The 19,692-nt window shown below is 43.4% G+C and overlaps 1 protein-coding gene across 1 annotated transcript in view; it reads right to left on the bottom strand.

The window, feature by feature from the left end:
- Positions 1-1,160: 1,160 nt before the first annotated feature.
- Positions 1,161-19,692, bottom strand: part of LOC132822796 (src-like-adapter 2) — a 37,147-nt gene continuing 18,615 nt past the window's right edge. The window contains exons 3-8 of the mRNA XM_060836148.1: positions 18,573-18,675; positions 16,199-16,285; positions 13,679-13,782; positions 8,671-8,820; positions 5,038-5,167; positions 1,161-4,253 (exon numbers count right to left, since the gene is read on the bottom strand). Of these exons, the coding sequence (XP_060692131.1) occupies positions 4,016-4,253; positions 5,038-5,167; positions 8,671-8,820; positions 13,679-13,782; positions 16,199-16,285; positions 18,573-18,675 (812 nt within the window). The 3' untranslated portion in view covers positions 1,161-4,015. The remainder of the gene's footprint in view (positions 4,254-5,037; positions 5,168-8,670; positions 8,821-13,678; positions 13,783-16,198; positions 16,286-18,572; positions 18,676-19,692) is intronic.

Below are 19,692 nucleotides of genomic sequence, written 5' to 3'. Positions count from 1 at the left end.
ATGCAGCTTCTTTGGTTCCTTAACGGTCCATCTGTTCTCCATTTTATTTAATATCCAAAAGTGCCTGTTGTAGCATAGTGGTAGTTTTCTACCTCTGAACCAAGGGTTCAAGTCCCACCTGCTCTGGAGGTGTGTAATAGAACCTCTGAGAAGGATGACTAGTGAAACATCCAGAAATGTTCATCCACATAACTGAACTTTTTTTTGCCTCCATCACCAAATCACCTGTGTTTTTTTTTTATCTGTTAAACACCACCAGTAAATCATTCCTATTTTCCAATTGATTAATGTACATGCTAAGCCCATTAAGGGAATGCAGACCATCAACAGTAAGGAGCAGCAGAGTTCCCTATTTGTTCCTACCCAATCAATTAATTCATCAATTAACTCCAATTACCTCTTTGTTTAACTATTTGTTACATGACAATATTTCCTTGTTCTCTTTAAATAAAATGTTTGCAGACATACAAATAATGAACAAAATGAATGAAAAACAAACAAAATGATTTCTTCCATATTCTCTATCATGCAATAAAACTTATATATCCTTCCTTCCTTCTCTAAATTAAAATAAAAACTTAATTAAAAGCAACACAAAGAAAGATTTGCATTTATAGAACCCCTCATTCCATGAGGTGCCATCTGAGGTTCTCTAATGTCTTGGCCTAGGCACCTTTTCTTTCCCCCTAAACTAATCTGACAACTGATAATGTGCACCAACCAATTTCATTCTTGAAATGTCTTTTGTTATTTTCTTTTATTTGTTTATGGGATGTGGGCATCGCTGGCTGGGCCAGCATTTCTTGCCCGTTTTTAAATGCCCTTGAGAAGGCAGTGGTGAGTGAATGACTGCAACAAATCTGAGTTCCTGATGAAGGGCTTTTGCTCGAAACGTCGATGTACCTGCTCCTCGGATGCTGCCTGACCTGCTGTGCCTTTCCAGCACCACTCTGATCTAAACTCTGGTTTCCAGCATCTGCAGTCCTCACTTTTGCCTTATATTGAATAGTGTTCATCTGATGCTTTTAATGTGGCTTGTAGCTCCTTAATGAACGGAACACTGTATACCACCGAATGAGACACAATGCAGTAACGTTATTACCAAGTTTGATTTATTCACAATAACAAAGTAACAAAGTAAAATACTTTTACACCATGAATTTGTCAAATAAATTATACAGCACTATCTTTGCTTGAGTCCAGGTTTTTTTGATTTCCTCTGAGCCAGCACACCTTTCTGATGCCAGCAATTCCAAGAACACAGATCATTTCCTCTTCGATAAAATATATTATTGCATTTATTTGCATTTAGTTGCACTGGACTTAGTTGCAAATCCAAATATTTCCAATGGACCAAACTGTTAACTCCATTCTCATGCAACTCCAATGGACTACACAACTTCAAATGTTGGAAACCATTTGGCATTCACAACTACTAACATGTAAAAATTAACTCTTGATAGGACAGACACTCCCTGTGTCCCAGGGTGTTGCTCAGTGGGAACACACCTTAAAGAAAGCTAAGACACATATTGTGAGCTGTGTATTTTCATTTTGGCTTTCAACCCAAAAGACTTCCTTTTTCCAAGTCCCTGGAATGCTCAGTCACACTCCATGGAAATGGTGTGCACATCTTTGGCACTTCCTCTCAAGTGCAGATGATGGATTGAGACAACTTGCATTTTGCACAGTTTCATGCAAGTCAGAGATTATTCAATTCTTTTTCACAATTATGATTGCGTTACAATCTCGATATCTATCTGATCTCAGCTCTGATTAGCCCATTGTTATGGGTCTACTTTAGTTTGCGACCTCATGCCTTTTCCAAGAGCTGGATACGATACTGCATAAGGCCAATGCTGGTGAAATTTTCCATTCGGTGACCAGACAGCTGTCTCAAGTTCCTGTGAACTAGATGTTCTACAGGAAGCAAGGTCTGTGATCGAGATCACAAAGGGGCACGAGGTTCCTTTTTGCTTGCTTTGCAGTTTTGTTACAAAAGCTGCAATCTGATCCTAGGACCTGATGCATAAACATATTTCCGACCCATGTCACCACTAAATGATATCAATTACAAGGAACTGGTCACATTGTAATAGCTCATTCCTTACCCTTATGACATTTTCCCACTCATCCACAAGTTCACAGCCAGCACAGATTTGCTTTTTAATCGAACTGACAAAGGAATCCAACAAATATATTTTCCCCCGCGAGTAGTTAGAATAAAATTATCAACCACATGGACGAGATGCAGTGAATAGCAGATTCAGTCAAGGGCAAAGCTAGATAGACACATGATGGAGAATGGAAATGGAAGGGTATTTGGATAGCTCTTGTTGAAAAAGTGGGGAGAGCTGGTTTTTGAGGGGTGATCTCGTTGGGCACAATGGCTGGAGACCCAAAACTGGGGACTGCCTTTACACTCTTTGCTCCTCACAAGGAGATTGTGGCAATTTTCAAAGTTAAAAAATCACGCAACACCAGGTTAAAGTCCAACAGGTTTAATCGGAAGCACTAGCTTTCGGAGCGATGCTCCTTCATCAGGTGGTTGATTTTTAACTTGGCACACCCCAGTCCAACACCGGTATCTCCAAATCATGGCAATTTTCAAGCCGTGGTGTCCCAGCAAGAGGATATTAGGAAAGGACTACAAGAATTGCTGTATAAATTGATGTTCCAAGTTGAGCAATTCTCTTCTTCATTTTCAAATCTCCCCCTGGCCTTTCCTCTGAAATATTTCTTCTCATCTAACGCTGGCATCTTGCTTTCCTCCAATGTACGAAAACTTCCATTTCTGATGGCTGTGCCTGGCCTTAAGAAGAGCAATTCCCTCCCAGCAGCTCTCCATCTCCTGTTTCCCTTCTTTAAAACATTGCTAGAAACCCAACTCTTTTACTCTCTTAACCCCCATGTTTTCGGCATTGACTTAAACAAGGTTCAGAAGTGCCAGAAGAAAATCTGGCTTTGGCTTTTGAAGGGAAAAGTCTCCACCTCAAAACTTTGCCTCAAAAAGCAGCATCTTTTTGAGACGGGAGTGGGGGGAGTTTTAGAGCAAACTTGCTGGGAGTGATCTCACAGGATTAAATGGAATGCCAGTTTCACACCAACCAAATATTGCTCTTTGTTAAAACGTGTGGTGCTGGAAAAACACAGCCAGTCAGGCAGCATCTAAGGAGCAAGACAGTCGATGTTTCAAGCATAGCTTATGCCTGAAATGTTGATTCTCCTGCTCCTTGGATGCTGCCTGACCGGCTGTGCTTTTCCAGTGCCACACCTTTTGACTCAGATCTCCATCATTTGCAGTCCTCACTTTCTCCGAATATTGCTCTTTGTTGATTAACGGCAACGTAAAGTGAAATTGGGACAGGGTGCAAAATCAGCCATGATGGAGGAAAAAAATGGGGTAAGTTTTACCAAGAGACCAGCAGCAGGTTCTGCAGTGTAAACTGAAGCCACCGTAGTAGGTGGATGGAGTGCTTCAGGTGACCCGAGCCATGCCTCAACTCGGACCTGGGAACCATCCTGAGTTGGAAATGTATCGCCATTCCTTCACTGGCACTGGGTCAGTATCCTGGAACATTCTCCCTTGTGGCATGGGAGGGTGAGCACAGCGCAATTACACCAGTGAATCAAGACGGCAGCTCACCACCACCTTCTCGAGGGCAACCAGCAATGGGCAAGAAATGCTGGCCCAGCTGGGGTCACCCTCATCCCGTGAATGAACAAAACAACACTGGAGATGGGGCTGAAAAGAGGGATGTTTGACTGGGTCTGAGCATGATAACTCCGACTTGATGAAACCATTCCGAATATATCCAGCTCGACCCAGCAACCTTAGTTAAACCTGTCCTCGATAGTGTAACACTGAGAGCAATGGGCCACATGACCCATTCACCTAAATAAAAAGAACAACAAAAAGGAACAAAGTGCAGCTTAACTGACCACAGCAAATAACTTAAAGGCAATACAGTGATGTCCACACCAGCCACCCCCCTGAGTTCTTCTCGTTTTGGGGTTAAAGTCCAGCTGAGTTGAAGTTGAGGTGACCGAGATTCCCCACCGTGTTAAGGTTAACATGTCGCTGGCTGCTCTGTAATCGGGCTTGCAGTGTTTTCAAACGTGTTGTTTTGTCACTCATCTTATCGAGGTCCATCTCCTCTGTCATGAACAAGTAAGAGTTGATGGCTTCACGTAGACCCATGCTGACGGGTGACTCCTCTCCCGACTCCTTGTTGTCACTGATCAAAACAGAGCTAGAAGAGAAGGAAATGGATAATGAGCATTCCAGCAGGACAAGAACTTCCAGGATTACTCTAATGCACACACACATACATATACACACACCCACACACACACACTCACACACACACACATACACACAGAGAGACACCCACACACAAGCACGCACACACACGCACACACACACAGACACCCACATACACACACGCACACACAGACACAGACAGACAGACACACACACACAGACACCAACACACACGCACACACAGATACACACACACACACACACACACACACACACTGACACATGCACATACACACACACACTAACACATGCACACACAGACTTCAGGGAAGACACAGGGGTTTGTGTGCACTGGGCCATTGTTTTTGCCCTAATAATAGGCCAGTTTACAGCTCCATGAGGACATCTCTCTGCAAGCATTGGAAATGTTCCGCTCTGTGCCTTCACCACCTGAGGGTTGTGTCTCCACTCCATTCCTCCCATATTCACCATCCTGCCCCTTTCCTACAGCCCCACCTCTCTCCCACCTCCTGCCAATGACAAACCTCTGGATTGCAATCCTACCACACAGCCACAGAGATCTACAACACAGAAAAAGGCTCCTTCGACCCATCGAGGCTTCGCTGGTCAAAAAACCCAGCTGGCTCATTGTCCAGCTGTATTCTCCTACTCTGTCATGTGCCCCTCATTGTTTTTTACCCCTCCTTCACATTGGCTGCATGTTGGAGGTGGATGCTTGTTGATGATGTAACTGGAGTCTGCATGCTTCATACCTGTCCACTTCGTTCCAGTTGAGCTGAGGATTCTGCACCATGATGGGGTCTGGGTGATGTTGCTGGGCCACGCGAGGTCCCTGGATGTGACAAGGCTCCTTCAAAGTGCAGCACAGTCCCTCACCACATTCTGCAGAGGGGGCACAGAGAATGGAGAGTCAGCAAAATCTGCAAGAGGCTCTGATACAAACCAAGCCCACTATCAGAAGAAAAGCTAAATAAACAGGTATATATTTTCCAAGTGACCAACTCACAGGCTTTCCCCGGTTGACCCACCAGCCTTCCTAGCTTGAATCTTCCGTAAACTTCACCTCATCCATAAACTCCGGCGCCTGCAACCAAAACGGCGCCAGGTCCTTCTCAACATCTATACTCTGCGACCTACCTTCCGTGCCAGCCCAAGACATCCCAATTTAAGAGCTACCTCTCTGTCTTCTGATCGCTCCATTGGCAATGTTAAAAATGCAGGTCCCTTTCAGGGTGAACCAGATCAGCTTCAGGGTTAACTGAGATCAGGAAATGCTCATTGAGTTTGTATAGAAGAGGGGACTCTTGCAGTGATCGTGACCTTATATCTGAGCCAGGAGATCCGGCTTCAAGGCCGACCTGCTCAAGAGTCATATAATAACATCGCTGAACGGATTGACCGAAGGAATGATGGTGGCGTAGTGGTAATGTCACTGGATCAGTAATCCAGAGGTCAAGGCTAATGTTCTCATGGGCGGCACGGTGGCATAGTGGTTAGCACTGCTGCCTCACAGCACCAGAGACACGGGTTCAATTCCTGACTCAGGTGACTGACTGTGTGGAGTTTGCACATTCTCCCCGTGTCTGCGTGGGTTTCCTCCGGGTGCTCCGGTTTCCTCCCACAGTCCAAAGATGTGCGGGTCAGGTGAATTGGCCATGCTAAATTGCCCGTAGTGTTAGGTGAAGGGGTAAATGTAGGGGTATGGGTGGGTTGCGCTTCGGCGGGTCGGTGTGGACTTGTTGGGCCGAAGGGCCTTTTCCATACTGTAAGTAATCTAATCAAATTCTGGGCATGAGGATTACAAGAGAAGAACTGGTCAATGGTGTAGTGATAGTGTCCCAATCTCTGAATCAGGAGGCACAGGTTTAAGTCCCTCCTGCTCCAGAAGTGCGTCATAACAGCCCTGAGTGGGTTGGTGTTGGGGGACATTTAACCAGATGTAGGTACCTCAGAAGCTAGAACATGTAACTGCTCCCACACTAACACAATTGTAATTTAATCTCTCCCTCTTTTGCATTTTGTTACTGCTGCAGTGCCTCTGGTGGGTGGTACTTGTTCATTGTTCTTTTTATTAGAAGTATGGGTATAGGTATAAGAGCGGGGTTTGGCATTTAGACTAAGATACACACAGCAGGGGCTGGACTGTTCTATCTCCCCCTCCAATATGGGGAGGGAGATAATTTAATCTCCTCTGGTATCTCTGGACAGTGGTTAGCACTGCTGCCTCACAGCGCCAGAGACCTGGGTTCAATTCCCGCCTCAGGCAACTGTCTGTCTGGAGTTTGCACATTCTCCCTGTGTCTGTGTGGGTTTCCTCCGGGTGCTCTGGTTTCCCGTCACAGTCCAAAGCTGTGCAGGTTAGGTGAATTGGCCATGTAAATTTACCCGTAGTGTTAGGTGAAGGGGTAAATGTAGGGGAATGGGTCTGGATGCGTTGCGTTTCGGAGAGTCGGTGTGGACTTGTTGGGTCGAAGGGTCTGTTTCCACACTGTAAGTAATCTATACTCTAATACCTTCCCTTCCTTCAGCTCTGGGGCTGAAAGTACAATTGCCAGGGATGTACAATAGAGTAAAATTGGATGATCTTAGAGATTCCCAAGGGATCCCAAAGAGTTCAGGTATATAGTCATTGGACCAAAATGGGTCATTGGGTAGGCATATAGACATATGGACAAAAATAGAATAGTGTAGGTTAGATGGGCTTCAGATTGGTTCCACAGGTTGACGTGACATTGAGGGCCGAAGGGCCTGTACTACGCTGTAATGCTCTATGTCTATAGTGCTTTGAAAATGGAGCAGAAGTTGGATAGGCCAGGACTCTTTTCCCTGGGGCTTAGGAGGTTGAGGGGTGACCTTAAAGAAATTTATAAAATCCTGAGGGGCATATATGAGGTGAATAGCCAAGGTCTTTTCCCTAGCGTAGAGGAATTCAAAACTAGAGGGCATAGGTTTGAGGTGAGAGGGAAAAGATTTAAAAAAGACCTGAGGGGTAACTTTTTCCACACAGAGAGTGGTGCGTGTATGGAATGAGATGCCAGAGGAAATAATAGATGCAAGTTCAGTTACAACTTTTGAAGGACATTTCGACTTGGAAATGTTTAGAGGGATATGGGTCACATGCAGGCAAATGGGGTGAGTTCAGTTTGGGAAACTTGATCAGCCTGAACGAAGTCTGTTTCCGTGCTGTATGACTCTGTTTGTTATTGTTGCATGGCCTAGGGGTTAGCACTTGTTCATTGTTTGTTTCGTCGATTATTTGGGTGAGTTGTTGGTGGCTTGTAAAAAGAATAGAGCTGGGTTTTCAGGGGATAAAATACATTATTGCCCCCTTCAGCATTATTTTGATTTAATCCCTCCTCTTTTTTTGCTGTTATTGTCACACCACTCCTGGTGTTTAATGTTGTTAGTTGTTAATAGGATGCATTGATAAATTGGTGGGGACTTCAAAAGTAAAGAACTGGGTTTTCAGACGTTTTATGAAATAAAAAGGTAGGGTTTCAATGCCCCTGGTAATGGGAAATTGCTAATTTTGCAAATAAAAACCTGGGTTTTCCCCGTGTAGGGGGTTGGAATCTAAGAAAGTAAAGTATCCAGACAGGAGGCTGACTTGTGCTGAATTATTAAAAGTTGTGAATCTTGGGTTGTCTTCTGTTATCTGATTGGTCCATTAAACATTCATAGCCTTGCCTGTCTTCATACCTGTCACTTGCTCCAGTTTCCAAACCCCCTAAAATCTAACCTCTTACTGAAGTGGACCGCATAGAATATGAGTTCCCTGATTGGGACTGTTAACCTGATCCAATCAGGGAGCCCTGGCTGACAGATATAAACAGGAGTGTCTCCCCCTCCAACTTTATTTTGATTTAATCCCTGCCCTCCCCTTCACTGTTTGATCACACAGCATTGCCTTTTGTGAAGGGCACTGCTTGCCACTGGCCACTCGAGTGTTTTCCTATCTTCCTGGTGGTGGAAATTGAATAAAGATTCATGCACCTTGTGTCTCTCACTGTGTCTCACACTGCACACACACACACCATGGGTGCTGGGGAAAAAATAAGCACTACTGCAGTTAGACGGTAGTGTGGGGGTTAAATTAAAAAAAGTGAAAAGAAAAAAAAGAAAAAAGAAAAAAGAGAAATAAATAAAGAAAGAGAATAAACAGGAGTGCGAGAGGTTCTGCTCACGCTGAGAGCTGGCTCTAAGGGAGCTGGATCAACATCAAGGACTCTCCACATAAAATAAAGGGGGCCTAGGTGATGGGATACAGGCCTCTGAGGAGTTACTTCACTTACAAATGTCTAACTCCCTTCACTTTCACCACTGATATCAGCTGCACGAAAACTTGGAAAAATCGCACCTGCTTTGAGAGTTTGTGTGAGGTGTACCTGAATAATAATCCACCATATCGTGCAGGGATGGGACAGTGAGCCGAGGGGAGATGTAGAACCAGCCATTGGGTAAGCGATGAATGCGGTAGTGTTTGATGGAATCCCATGATGCATTGTTGGATCGGCGAACAGACAATGAATAGGAACCTGAGGAAACAAGAGAAGGGACCATGAACATTCGGAACTGTAAGACAGGAATGAGTCAGGGAGTACTTAGGACTACCACAATATCCTTTTCTCAATCTTCAATTCCAACTTGGAAAGACAAGTGCAGGAATTATATAATATTACAATGACATGAAAACAAGTATATCTGTATATATTGTATATATAGGAATTACATTGTTTGACATAGTTCAATGTTACAATCTGGAACACAGTGTCTGGAAGAATGGTGGAAAATGTTTAAGAGTAACTTTCTGAAAGGAAGGCGGATGTACACCTCCAGTGGTGGAGGCTGGTACAACATTTTAAAAATATCTGGATGGATACATGCATAGGAAGGGTTTAGAGGGATGTGGGCCAAATGCTGGAAAATGGATCTCGATTAATTTAGGATATCTGGTCAGCATGGACAAGTTGGGCCGAAGGGTCTGTTTCCGTGCTGTACATCTCTAAGTCTCTATAACAAACTTCTGGTCTTCCATTTCCTGATCCCTCGGGAGCCCAATAAACACCAACTACACTTCAAAACAGTACCTTGAGGGCTGTAAAGTGTGTTAGATTCACTCACATGACATAAACCCAAGGGTTTTATTTGCATATAACCCATTTGCACACCAGGCCTTCCATCGCCAGATATTGAAATGACATGGTAGTCTTGTTGCAGCAGTGGAAGGGTTAATGGGTTAGCCACACGCATCTGTGAAAGGATGGATGTGGTACTCGACAATGCAGCCTCCAGAAGGTGGTCTGAGGATTCAGCTTCCTGTCACCTGTGGCCGTCGTTCTTGGTTGACACCTCATGCCTCCTGCTCAGGGGAGTGCGGTCTGACAGGCACTACCATCCGATGCTGATAAACACCTGCCAGCCAGCATCTTACACTGACAGAGGACTTTTATCTGGCTTCCTTTCTTTATCATCTCTGGGAGGGGGAGCTTTTTCACACTTCAGATTTGCACACCAAACTTTATCACTTTCTGAGTTTTATTTTGTTCATTCCTATAAAAATATTTTGAGAACATTACAGTTGTACTCTCTGGAGTAAAAGTATCTACTAACTGTACCTGGGATTGAATTATCAGTACTTGTATTTTAATCCTTACGTTGCCAAATTAAATTAAACTTTGTAGACTTCTGGTGTCAAAAGCTGTATTCTAGTGCAGCTGATAACTCAGCAGGGCAAGGGCTGCCCACCGTGTAACTGTGGACTCTTACTTCAGCAAGGTTAGGGTTGTAGAACAATAGAGTTGTTCATTTCAGTAGAATAACACCTTAAACTAATTTGTGACCAATTTTGAAGTATACTTGTTCACAGTTAATAACTGAAGTGTGATAAGTACCTCCACGCTGATCAGAACAGCTGTTCAGCATGAATGCCAGCTTCATGTGCTGTGTTATTTTCTAAGGCAGATCTTACTGTTGGCTTTATACAGAGCCCATCTATGAAGTGGTTTCAAACCAATTTCTGTATTTGTGAGTTCCACATTCCTGCCGTCCATGTGGTGTACATTTCTATTTGCAATGTTGGTTTAAAAATATAGTATGGTGATTATCGCTGAGACAATTCTAAGAAAGACCTGCATTTGTACAGGTCCTTCCCCCGACCACAGAATGCTCACAACAATGTAATTAGAGTTTTCGTGGTGTAGTCACTGTTATAAATGTAAGAAATGTAGCAGCCAGTTTGCAAACAGTAAGCTCCTATACACAGTGTGATGATGACTAGATAATCCGTTTTAGCAATGCTGGGTGAACGATAAATATTAGCTGGGGTACCAGGAATGAGTCCCCTGTTATTTTTTGAAATAGCAAGGTGGGATCTATTACATCCAAATGAGAGGGCTGGTGCAGATTCTCTTTCATGTACCCTCCGACTGACTGTACCAATGATAGTGCAGCACTCCCCCAGTACTGCACTGCACTGAGTACCTTGACTGACTCAAATCTGGGAATGGGTCCAAAGATGTACAGGTTAGGTGAATTGGCCATGCTAAACTGCCCCATAGTGTCCAAGGATGTGAGGGTGAGGTGGATCAGCCATGGCAATAGGGTAGCGGGGTGGGTCTGGGTAGGATGCTCTTCAGAGGGTTGGTGTGGATTCAATGGGAATTAAACACTTAACCCACTGCTGGCAGAGAGATGTGAGTGATACTGACTGACCCACAGCTGATGAACTTTATTGTTCAGATCTTACTGATTAATTCAGTACAAGCCTTTGAAGGGTACAGAAAGTGTAAACGAATGAGAACATCTAGGACTTGGCTCACTTTAGAAACAGAAACTAATTAATGAGTCAGTTTTATTATTTTCTAAATGTCATGGTAATATTTTTTGACGTTTAGCTTTGGATGCCTACTAGTTTTCTGGTTCTGATTAATTTGCTGCTGAGATTTTTAGTGAAAAAATACACTTATTAATAAACATAAGCAAGCAATAAGTAAATTGTCCCCAAAAAGATTTCTTGAGCAATAATTTTGCAAATGTTTCTTATCAGACATGAAAGAGTTTCCCCCTCTGCATTCTGTACTCGAGTTTTTCACTTTACAGATGCAATCTTTCAAAGAAGCTAGTAACACGTTGATTGTATCAATGTGTAAAAGTGTACAGATCTGTTTAATACACAGGACACTCTGTACTGATAAAGGCATCAATGCTATGTCTGCCCTCATACAGTAGTTTAACCATGTGACTTCCTCGTGCTGTCTCAGAGGATAAATACTTACTGATTTGTTAGCATTTACATATTTTGCTTTCATTTATTTACTATTAATTTCACATGCTATGGTCAAGGTGGTTAATTCAGTTTTATAGTATATGCTTCAGAATTGCGCCAGTAGCGATGGTTTAATGCCCATTCCAGCTGAGGTAGGCCTGAGACCTGCTCCCTTGCCCTGGCACTGGGCAGGTAAAAACCACTGCTGACAAAAGGAAAGGCATCGGAGGCAGGCCAGAGAAAGTTCACTAGGTTGGAACGGACAATTTTATGTTCTGGACATTTTATTTCTTTGCACCTAAGATGGCACTGTAACTATAGGGAGGGACTGCCTTATGAGATGAGGCTGAGTAGGTTAGGCCTGTTCTTGGAATACAGAAGAATGAGAGGCAAAGCCAGCATGGAATGGAATAAACAACACGTGCTGGTGTTAGCACTGGTTTAATTATTACATTTTAGCTGTGACAGAGACTGATGATTATAAATAAGTCATGATCTTAAGGGCGGCACGGTGGCTCAGTGGTTAGCACTACTGCCTCACAGCGCTAGAGACCTGGATTTAATTCCAGGCTCGGGCGACTGTCTGTGTGGAGTCTACATGTTCTCCCCGTGTCTGCGTGGGTTTCCTCCAGTTGTTCTGGTTTTCTTCCACAGCCCAGTTTAGATGGATTGGCCATGCTAAATTGCCCCCTAATATCCAAGGATGTGAGGGTGAGGTAGATTAGCTATGGAAATAGGGTAGCGGGGTGGGTCTGCTCTTCAGAGGCTTGATGTGGATCCAGTGGGCCGAATGGCCTGTTTCCACACTGATGGGATTCTATGATCATGTTTATGCTATCAATATTATGGGATTTTATGGGATTTTATTAACACTCCAATCTACTCAGAAAAGTTACTTTTTCTCCTGGTAATGGAATAAAAACAGAAAGTGCTGGAGAGAGAAACTGTCAATGTTTCAAGTGCAGTGTAACTTTTTCAGAAGAAGTGACTCAAAACATGAGCTTTCTCTCCACAAGCAGCTGCCAGATCTGCTGAGTTTCTCCAGTATTCTCTGCTTCAGCTTGATCTGCAGTAGTTTGCCTTTCTCCCAACAATGAATTGGCCCTTTATAAATGAGAGAAAGAGAAACTTTCTTTCACTCAGAGGATTGTGAATTTTTACAATTCTCTACCATAGAGGGTTGTGGATGCTCAGTTGAGGGATATATTTAGCAGAGAGTGTGGGGATATTTTCACTGAAAGGAAAAAAAGGAGTATAAAGTGGGAATACAGAGTTGAGGTAAAAACCATAGGAAAATTCCAGTACAACTTGCAAATGACACATACTGCCCAATGTACCTTACAGGTGGCACGGTGGCACAGTGATTAGCACTGCTGCCTCACAGCACCAGGGTCCAAGGTTTGATTCCAGCCTCTGGCTGTGTGAAGTTTGTGCATTCTCCCCATGTTTGTGTGGGTTTCCTCTCATTGTCCAAAGATGGGCAGGTCAGGTGACTTGGCCATGCTAAATTGCCCAGAGTGTTAGGTGCATTAGTCAGAGGAAGAATGGGTCTGGGTGGGTTACTCTTTGGAGGGTCGGTGTGGACTTGTTGGGCCGAAAGGCCTGTTTCCACACTTTAGGTAATCTAAAAAAAAATGGAGCTGCAATGCAATGTTCATGTCCAAGTATTAATGTCCCTTTGCTGGATTTTCCTAAGGGTCAGCCATGATATCCGAATGGCCTGTGCCTTATGTTCTCTGGAATCTGGCAACGAGCCCAATGTGAAATGGGCAATTTTACATTCTGGAAAAGCACAGCAGGCCAGGCAGTGTCCGAGGAGCAGGAGAATCGATGTTTTGGGCATAAACCCCTCATCAGGAATGAGAAATAAAAGGGTTGATGAAGAGCTTAAGCCTGGAGCATCGACTCCTCGGATGCTGCCTGACCTGTTGTGCTTTTCCAGTACCACACTCTCGACTCTGATCTCCAGCATCTGCGGTCCTCATTTTCTCCTAGTTGCACGTTCTGGGCTTTCACTTCTGCAATGCTGGACATTCCATTCCTTTATACCTGAGATATAAACGTTAAATTGTACTCACTGAATATATGTGACAGTACAGTTCATTCATCACAATTTTTCCTTTGCCTACCTTTCCTGGTCTGACTTTCTCTGATCATGAAAGCCCCTGATCGGTTGCTAGGTAACAGAAGCAGTTCCTCTGCCTTCTCTCTGCTGATACCTTCAAACAGCCACCTGTGGGCGGGAGGGAAGAAAGAACAAAGAAAGTGAGAAGGTGCAAAGTAGTGGCGCAGTCAGTTGTACCTGATCTGTAATTTCCTGGTATTCATACACATGGTATTGGTGATGACACATTAGCACCCACCAGGTCAGGTCTTGCCATTCCCCAGCACGTCAACTCAACCAGATTGAGGAGGTGGTGACAGAGAAACACATTTATATTGTGTTTTTCATGAACCCTGGACATCACAAAGTGAATTGGACACGAAAACTCAGCGCAGGAGTAAGTAATTCAACTCCTTAACCCTGCTCTGCCATTGATTACAATCATGGCTGGTCTCACCTCGGCCTCCAATCCATTTTCCTGCCCGCTCCCCATCACCCTTCAGCCCAGTCCTAATTACAAATCAGTCTACCTTCTCCTTAAATATTATTGGTGTCCTGGCATCCACAGAATCACACAGCGCCGAAAACGCCCTTCGGCCCATCAGGTCGGTACTGATACTACTACGACTAAAGGCGTGCTAAACCCAATTTCCTGCACTTGTCCCATACCCTTGAATGTTATGATATTTCAGGGAATTGGTTTAGCTCAGTTGGCTGGATTGTTGATTTAGAGAGTGATGCTAACAGCGTGCGTTCAATTAGGAGAAAGTGAGGACTGCAGATGCTGGAGATCAGAGCTTAAAAATGTGTTGCTGGAAAAGCGCAGCAGGTCAGGCAACATCAAAGGAGCAGGAGAATCGACGTTTCAGGAATCATTCCTGAATCATTCCAGCATTCCTGAAGAAGGGCTTATGCCCGAAACGTTGATTCTCCTGCTCCTTTGATGCTGCCTGACCTGCTGCGCTTTTCCAGCAACACATTTTTAAACCTGCGTTCAATTCCCATCACCGATTTGAGGTTACTGTGAAGGACCTGCTTTCTCTCCCCTGAGGTCAGGTGACCCTCAGGTTAAGTCACCACCAGTCGCTTCTGTCTCTAATGAGAGAGCAGCCCCTATGGTCTGGTAAGACTATGGTGACACAACAACAAAAATAAATTTCAAATGTTCTTCGAAATATATTGTAAGGTTTCGACTTCCTCTACCTTCCCAGGCATTCTTGGATAGTGAATCACCACATTCACGACCCTTCAAGAGAGTAATTTCTCTTCTCTGTTTTAAATCTCCTACTGTTCAGCCTAAAACTATGACGTCTCGTTCTCAACTTCTCTATGTCTCTAACGTGTAGCCATTGCTATGATAGAGGAAACACAGCGATCAAGGTACGCTCAGTAAGATCCCACAGATAGAAACGATGAGCAGATAATCTGCATTTCTGATTTCCAGCACCCGCAGTTCTTTCGTGTTTTTTTTTCTGTTCTGCGTTATTTTGATGTTGGTTGCAGGCTGTCTAAAACATTTGACAGTATATGCTATTCACTGTCCTTTGAAATAGTGACTTAAGATTTTGTACGCTGAGCATACTATGTCGACTTGCATTTAAAAGCCACAGCCTCTAATTCTGAAGCACTCCCTCAGTACTGTGCAGAGTTATAGTCATAGAGACGTACAGCACGGAAACAGGCCCTTCGGTCCAACCCGTCCATGCCGACCAGATATCCCAACCCAATCTAGTCCCACCTGCCAGCACCCGACCCATACCCCTCCAAACCTTCCTATTCATATACCCATACAAATGCCTCTTAAATGCTGCAATTATACCAGCCTCCACCGCTTCCTCTGGCAGCTCATTCCATACACATACCACCCTCTGCATGAAAACGTAGCCCCTTAGGTCTCTTTTATATCTTTTCCCTTTCACCCTAAACCTATGCCCTCTAGTTCTGGACTCCCCAACTCCAGACTTTGCCTATTTACCCTATCCATGCCCCTCATAATTTTGTAAACCACTATAAGGTCACCCCTCAGCCTCTGATGCTCCAGGGAAAACAGCCCCAACCTGTTCAGCCTCTTTCTATAGCTCAAATCCTCCAACCCTGGCAACATCCTTGTAAATCTTTTCTGAACCCTTTCAAGTTTCACAACATCTTTCCGATAGGAAGGAGACCAGAATTACAAGCAATATTCCAACAGTGGCCTAACCAATGTCCTGTATAGCTACAACAGGACTTCCAAACTCCTGTACTCAACACTCTGACCAATAAAAGAAAGCATACTCTCATCTCTGGAAAAGCTCTGCAAACCATAATCTTCTGACTGCAAGAATGAAAATGCTGGCCATTTTGAAAGTGACTGTTCAAGGGAACAAAACGAAAGAAACCCTGAATATTGCATGTGACAGCGGAAAATGGAGTGAGGTCTGTAGTTGCTGAGAATTTTCCTGCTACATCAGTAGAAACAGGAACCTTTCAACTTGAAACTATTTCCTGTCACTGCAATGATATGAATACAATGTCGAGTGTATGGAAAATGAGGATCTCTCTTTACCTGTGATACACCTTTGCCGCATAATTACAAGGGATGTGACATTCTTTGCCAGTTGCCAAGGACACCACTTTCCACCAATCGCCTTCCCTACAATTTAACAGAAAAGAAATTCATTCAAAAGAACTAATTGCAACGCACAAAATTCTTAGTGGGCTTGACAGGGTAGATGCAGAAAAGCCATTTTCCCTTGTGGGAGAGTCTAGGTACAGAGAGCAGATTCTCAGAGTAAGGGGTCACCCATTTAAGGCAGCGATGAGAAGGTAGTGAATCTATGGAATCCTTTACCACAGAGGGCTGTTGAGGCCTGGTTATTAAGTATATTCAAGGCTGAGATGGACACGATTTTATTGACTGAGGGGATCAAGGGTTATTGGGGGTTGGGGGTGGGGGAAGGCAGGAAAGTGGAGTTGGGGGTTATCAGATCAGCTATTCAATGGGCTGAATGGCCTACTTCCACTCTTGCCTCTTCTGGTCTAACTTCATTTGCATTTTAATCAGCACGTTTCCCCAGTGTCAATGCTCATTCCCTGCAGACAACAACAGAACGTGTTTAAGCAACTCACTAAAATTAAACACATTTGCCAAAAATTGAATCTCTTTTAAGTAGAAGCTAGCTTTTCACAAATTCAAAGTACATGTGAGATCCCAACCAGTCTTTATATCTTATTCCATGCAGGCTCTTATAGATGACTGCATTAATCATTTAAGTTACAATTAACCAATTGCTTTAATAACACAAATATTTGACAGAGTACATTGCAATTAAGTTTATTTTCTGAAGCCCTTATTTATGAGTTCTATGTGGCAGGCCTGATCTACAAAACAAGGAGTAAGTTTCCAAACCCACCCCAGTCAGAATGGGGATTGAGCCCCATACTATGGATTGCAAGCTGGACTGTACCAGTTTCGAGAACCTTCCCCCCTTCCTCCCCGCCACCCCACTTGCAGGGTGTCTGAGTTGCCGTGGTAACATGAAAGACTACCCGTTTCAGTCTTCCTGCCAAAGTAAAACGGGGAACCGCTCAGTTCTTGCTCATCGCCTTAAAATGTAAATTTTATTTCCTGCGTGTGGTAAAAATGCCATCATTATTTGCAACTACACAGTAACTCTGTGAGAAATTCCAATGTGTTGTTTGTTCCTTTTTCCCCATTGGAATGATTGTACAGACCAGAACGAGAAGCTTTCTCTGTCTATTTATCAATAACTATTTTTATGAATAAAGTATATTTTCGCAACAAAAGAATACCACACATCTTGACGTGTATGTTGTCATTCTGGACATTTGGACAGTGATGGTGGGGGTGCCACCACTGCTCCCATCACATGGGTGACTTGGAATCTCCCAATCTTATAGGTGCATGTTGAAAGGATTTACAAATTGATACTTGTTTGGCCACATTATGAATGCATCTTCCTTACCCATTGAATTGTGAGGTGTGACCTGGACCCAGATTTTCTGGCTCAGAGGTAGGGTCAATACCCAATGCTTAACAATATTCTGCAGTCTAATTTGAGAATATCAGCACAGCAGTGATAATAAGGGAAGGTTTAGCGTTTTTGGGTTTGTACTTCACCTCCAACAGGAAGCAAATTAACTCATCCCCTTAAACCATACAATCCATAGTAAAGTGGAAAATACACAGTGATATTTATAATCAGTACTCTTCCATGAATCTCTCTGTTTCACCACTTGTAGCAAACCCCTAAGTTATGTTGCCTCTCAAACAGCAAACAACAGCATTTCATGTAAATGCATTAATAACTTCTTGTTATGGGTTGCCAAATTAGGTTGGGTGCATTTCTGGAGGCGTTATCACGTGACTTTCCACCATTAACCACCCCTCCCCCCAGGGTCCTGCGGTGTTAATCTACCTTCTCAGAGCAATGCTAAAGTAAACAAGTTCTTAATCACCTACACTGGATCATTCTCAACCCATAGTCAAATAGATCTTTCCCTATTCTACATTGTTTCATATCAACCAATGAAGGGAAAGTGTTTAAAGAAAATGGAGGGAAAGAAGCACAGAATTTATTTCCAGATATTAAATACCCTTCTGTGGGGAGGATGGTTAATTGTATTTGCGCACAGTGGCCTTAACCCAATGATTTTCAGGAAGGTCAGACTGTCAGGAATCTGAGTTGAACTATTTATGATACCTATTGCTGGAGGTCAGGGATAGAAGAGAAATCTTTAATGTTCACACCACAAGTGTATTGGAGAAGTCTCTCTGGTTTGGAGGCCTTTGGGATTTTATGTATGGGCACACAGGGAAATCCAATCAATAAAATGATTTACCCACATTCTAAAGAGTTAACGGCTGCATGCACAGTTAAAAACATGTCCATCACAGCCGCACGTAGAATAATACTTACTCGCTAACAACATTCAGTCTCTCGCCCACACTAATAACAGGTTCAGTATCAGATGTTGACGGGTAATTATACAGTGCCACTACCGTCATAACTTTGCTTATATCTAGAAAAAAGAAAACAAAGTTTTGAAGGCATTAGAAACCTTTTTCTTAGAAAAATTTAGGATGAGTATAAAGGTGTCAACCACGACACAAAATCAAAATGGCCTCCTTGTCACCCTTCCCATTGTTTCTCAAAATACAAGAGCCTGCAAATGATTCTAACTGGAATAAGAGACGAGCTTGTAATGTTATAACTGCACAGATGCAACTTCTGTCGTGCGAATGGGAAGTTCCCCATTGTTGGCACCAACCATTATTTTTCTACTAAAATATCTTTAATAATGTGCAGCAATGCCCATTGGCTTTAACATTCACCTTTTGTTCTGGGCAGAAAGAAATTACGCTTTTTAGAAGATGATACATTTAGGCTGAGATTAACATAGAAATATGAAATGTAGAACAGTATAGTGCAGTACCCTTCAGCCCATCATGTCTGTGCTGACCATGATGCCATTCTAAACTAATCCCATCTGCCTGCACACAGTCTGTATCTTTCTAATACCAGGCTGGTCATGTGTCTATCTAAATGCCTGTTAAATGTCTCTGTTGTATCTGCTTCTACCACCTCCCCTGGCAGTGCGTTCCAGGCACCTACCACACTCTGTGTACAAAAATTTGCCTCGCACACGTCCTTTAAACTTCCCCCCTCTCACCTTAACCCTATGCTCCCTAGTATTTGCCATTTCCACCCTGGGAGAAAGATCCCGACTATCCATCCTATCCATGCCTCTCATAATTTTATTTACCTCTAACAGATCATCCGTCAGCCTCTAGCACTCTAGCGAAAACAATCCAAGTTGTCCGACCTCTCCTTATAGCCAATCCACTCCAATCCAGGAGACATCCTGGTAAACCTCCTTTGCACCTTCTCCAAAGTCTCCACATCCTTCCTACAGTGTGTTGCACCAGAACTATAAACAATATTCCAATTGCGGCCTAACTAAAGTCTAGTACAGCTGTAACATGACTTGACAGCTTTTATACTTAATGCTCTGATCAATGAAGGCAAGCATGTTGTA

The sequence above is a fragment of the Hemiscyllium ocellatum genome, chromosome 15, assembly GCF_020745735.1.
Source record: "Hemiscyllium ocellatum isolate sHemOce1 chromosome 15, sHemOce1.pat.X.cur, whole genome shotgun sequence".
In the NCBI taxonomy this organism is placed as follows: Eukaryota; Metazoa; Chordata; class Chondrichthyes; order Orectolobiformes; family Hemiscylliidae; genus Hemiscyllium; species Hemiscyllium ocellatum.
The sequence above is the reverse complement of the archived record's forward strand: the minus strand, read 5'-3'. Positions and strand labels throughout refer to the sequence as shown.